Source organism: Mytilus trossulus, chromosome 10 (assembly GCF_036588685.1).
Source record: "Mytilus trossulus isolate FHL-02 chromosome 10, PNRI_Mtr1.1.1.hap1, whole genome shotgun sequence".
In the NCBI taxonomy this organism is placed as follows: Eukaryota; Metazoa; Mollusca; class Bivalvia; order Mytilida; family Mytilidae; genus Mytilus; species Mytilus trossulus.
In genome coordinates this window covers 24,932,387-24,935,578 of record NC_086382.1, presented here as the reverse complement: position 1 = coordinate 24,935,578, position 3,192 = coordinate 24,932,387, and the positions used below count along the sequence as shown (strand labels likewise).

Sequence of the window (3,192 nt, the reverse complement as noted above, 5' to 3'; positions counted from 1 at the left end):
TACGTACCAATCTGATGAAATATGACATGACTTCCAATGAGACAACTATACAGCAAAAACATATTACAAGGTGTAAACAGGTACTTTTCACCGCAAGGTATTCAACAATTTAAAAAAATATAAGACAAAGAGAAAGAATGTGGTCCAGTTTATATTCCAAAAAATCAAGATCAACATTTGTCTATAGTGTAGAAAAATGTTGATATGATTGAAATTATTTGTTATTTAGACTAAAGATCTTACTAATGATTATCTCTTTTTGCATGTCTTAAATTAACTGAATTTATCTGTTGATTTGAAAGTCAGATACATAGTGCACTGTTATAACAGTAAATTGCAATGCAAGATATAAACTAGTTAATGTGTTTTATATATGAATAAAAAGGTTGTTATAACATAATGACATCGTCCAAAACTATACGTTGCTTCATTTTATGCGTTTAATTCTTACAGGATAAATACATTGTCATGAATAGTAATTTGGTCAGTAAGTAAGTTTTTTAAGTTGACATCATTTGGAGTCAGTGGTATCTGCTGACACTGGATTGGTTTAATTCAGTGATTTTATGTAACTCCAACTACAAGCACTAAAATCACAATCATTCATACCACTACAAGTAAGATGAGTAGCTCAAAATTTCATAAACACACTCGCTCCTTAAACTGTTGTTCTTAAGTTTTAATAAACAATTTAAGAGACAAAAGCAATTACACTTTTCGAGAAAATGACTCAATCATGTCTTCAAACATTTATTGAAAATTAATAAATCAAATTAAAGTATAGCATGAAAAATAAATCGATCATAAGTATCACAGACACTTTAATAAATGGCTTCATCATAACATACATTTTTATATTATCACCCATAGAAAATAATATTAAAGAGGTTGTAAACCAAAATAATTAGAAGTCGTTATTTTTTCAACCTAAACATAATCTCCGTCAATCTAAATGTCTAGGAATCCGCTATAGAGTTCTTAAGTCGTTACATTATTTTAAAAATAAAAAGATATGCAAATTCGACCTTCACATGCAGCTCACACAATTGTTACGATGTGTCCTTTCCAATGTTTTGCAATGGAGTCAATGCTTTAAAATTTAACAAATCATAGAAATAGTTTTTATATTGTACATATTACACTTTTATCAAACTGTTTCGCTGAAGATGGAGTCGAAAAAGGATGTCAATTATCAATTCCGACCGTGCAAGGGCTTTTTCGCCAGTTAAGGTAGTTATGACATATATAAGTATTTAAAAGCGAGCACACTAATTGTATTCAGTGACTCTTAGATACATTATTTTCACAATTACAATTACACTTCAAACTCATATTGATAAAATGAACTACTTTCTTTCTAAAACCTAGCGGATGTTTTTTGTTAAGGCGGGGAAGTAGCCTGTGTAACTGTTTCTTGCTGATTATTACTTTTAAAGCACCTAAACATTTTGGTACATTCTTTTGTAAAGTCCCGACGTTTCCAGGCATAAATAAATGGATTTATTAAACTGTTTAATAGGCCAAGAAACACTAACCAGTTCATAACGGTAAATTCTGTCATCGTGATTTGATCAATTCCGATCCCTTTCCGGAATTGAAACGACGTAAATGGCAGCCAACAAAACGAAAATGCCAACGTTACGATACCTGTAACTTTTGCACTCCGCACATCACGATCCATTGTCCTAGATTTCGCTGTTTGTTGATTATTTATAGAACCACCACTTACTGGTGCGACTCTAGAATAAAACCGCCAAGCCGCTTTTAGTATCAAAATATACATTACAAAGGTTATCATGCTAAAACTATACATAACAAGTGACGATGCCAAGTAGAAACCCCTACGAAATAAAAATAAGTATTCACATGGAAAACCAGGGCTCCAAACGTGCAAACCCATGAAAGGGAGAGCAACAAAAAATAAACAGAATATCCATGGAAATAGAGACAAAATAATTGTTGCATTCGTTGTCAAAATTTTTGCGTAGTGATGCGGATGACATATTGCAATGTATCTGTCTAACACTGCGAACAAGACTGTCAATTGGGATACCAGTGTCGTGTAACTGATTAGCAGGTATCGAAGAAAACAAACTGTCATGTTATTTGAGATACTTGGATACATAAAATAAAATATTTGTATTCCTGCTACTATTCCAGTACACATGTCGGCAACTGCTAAATTCACCACAAACTTGTTTGTATTGGTTTTTAGTTTAAGTTTACGGATGAATATAAATATGACAAGACTGTTGCCAAAAAGAGCAGTAATGAATACTAGTTGTTGCAAAACAATAAACACTATTACAATAACAGGAAAACCAGTGCTCTGGTCCAGTGTTGAGTTAGTCATGGTAACAAGAGTCACTAATGGAAACGTCGATGTAAAAATCCAGAATAGTTACCTGTTCAGATTTTCCTTTATAAGCATTTTGAATTATTTGAACTATTACCAAAAGTCATCATAATTAACAAAGATCGATATCGGATATCTCCAAGTATCTACAATGGAAAATAACTTTAATTAGATGTTAACTCTAGCAAAGTAAAAGACACATAATAATACTTAAGTTGCTACTCCAAAAGGCAACATAACAGAAAATTTTGACTTTTTCATTCAGAAATATTAGTCACAAAGCAAGTAATGATATTAATGTTCAAATTATACCTCAGGTTTACACTATAACGAATTACCAACGTCATGCAATACTTAACTCCAATATATTAGCAGACACATTTTGCTGCTTTTGTTTTATTTACATGATTAAAGATTACATATCTTGTTTTGTACTTTTGAGGACAGTATATCTTGTTAAGAAAATGATATCTAACATAGATTGTATTGAGCTTGTTTACATACCGGGGGTTTACATCTAAGGAGTTAAAATGAACACAATGCTACATAGATTGAATGCATTCGAAACGTTATTCTGATTTAAGCATCAATAGGAACAATCAAAGCCAATTGTTTGAAAGTTAAGGAAGCATTAGTTCAAATCGACACTCGCAAAGAGCGAAATTAGCATATTGAACATAAATCTCAGCAAAATTCATATCGGGTCACCTTTGTCAACTTTATTGTCTTTTTTTTAAAAATTTAAAACAGTATGTGTTATGAATCATTCCCGTACCAATATACTACTGGATTACGTGCTTGATTCCCCCAGTGACTAATATAATCCTTAAATGGCA

The 3,192-nt window shown here is 31.7% G+C and overlaps 1 protein-coding gene across 1 annotated transcript; it reads right to left on the bottom strand.

Annotated features, from left to right (window-relative positions):
* Positions 1-841: 841 nt before the first annotated feature.
* Positions 842-2,498, bottom strand: LOC134686109 (kappa-type opioid receptor-like). The gene has a single exon (XM_063545786.1). The coding sequence runs from the start codon at positions 2,351-2,353 to the stop codon at positions 1,382-1,384; it is 972 nt and encodes a 323-aa protein (XP_063401856.1). The 5' UTR covers positions 2,354-2,498; the 3' UTR covers positions 842-1,381.
* Between the last annotated feature and the right edge of the window lie 694 nt (positions 2,499-3,192).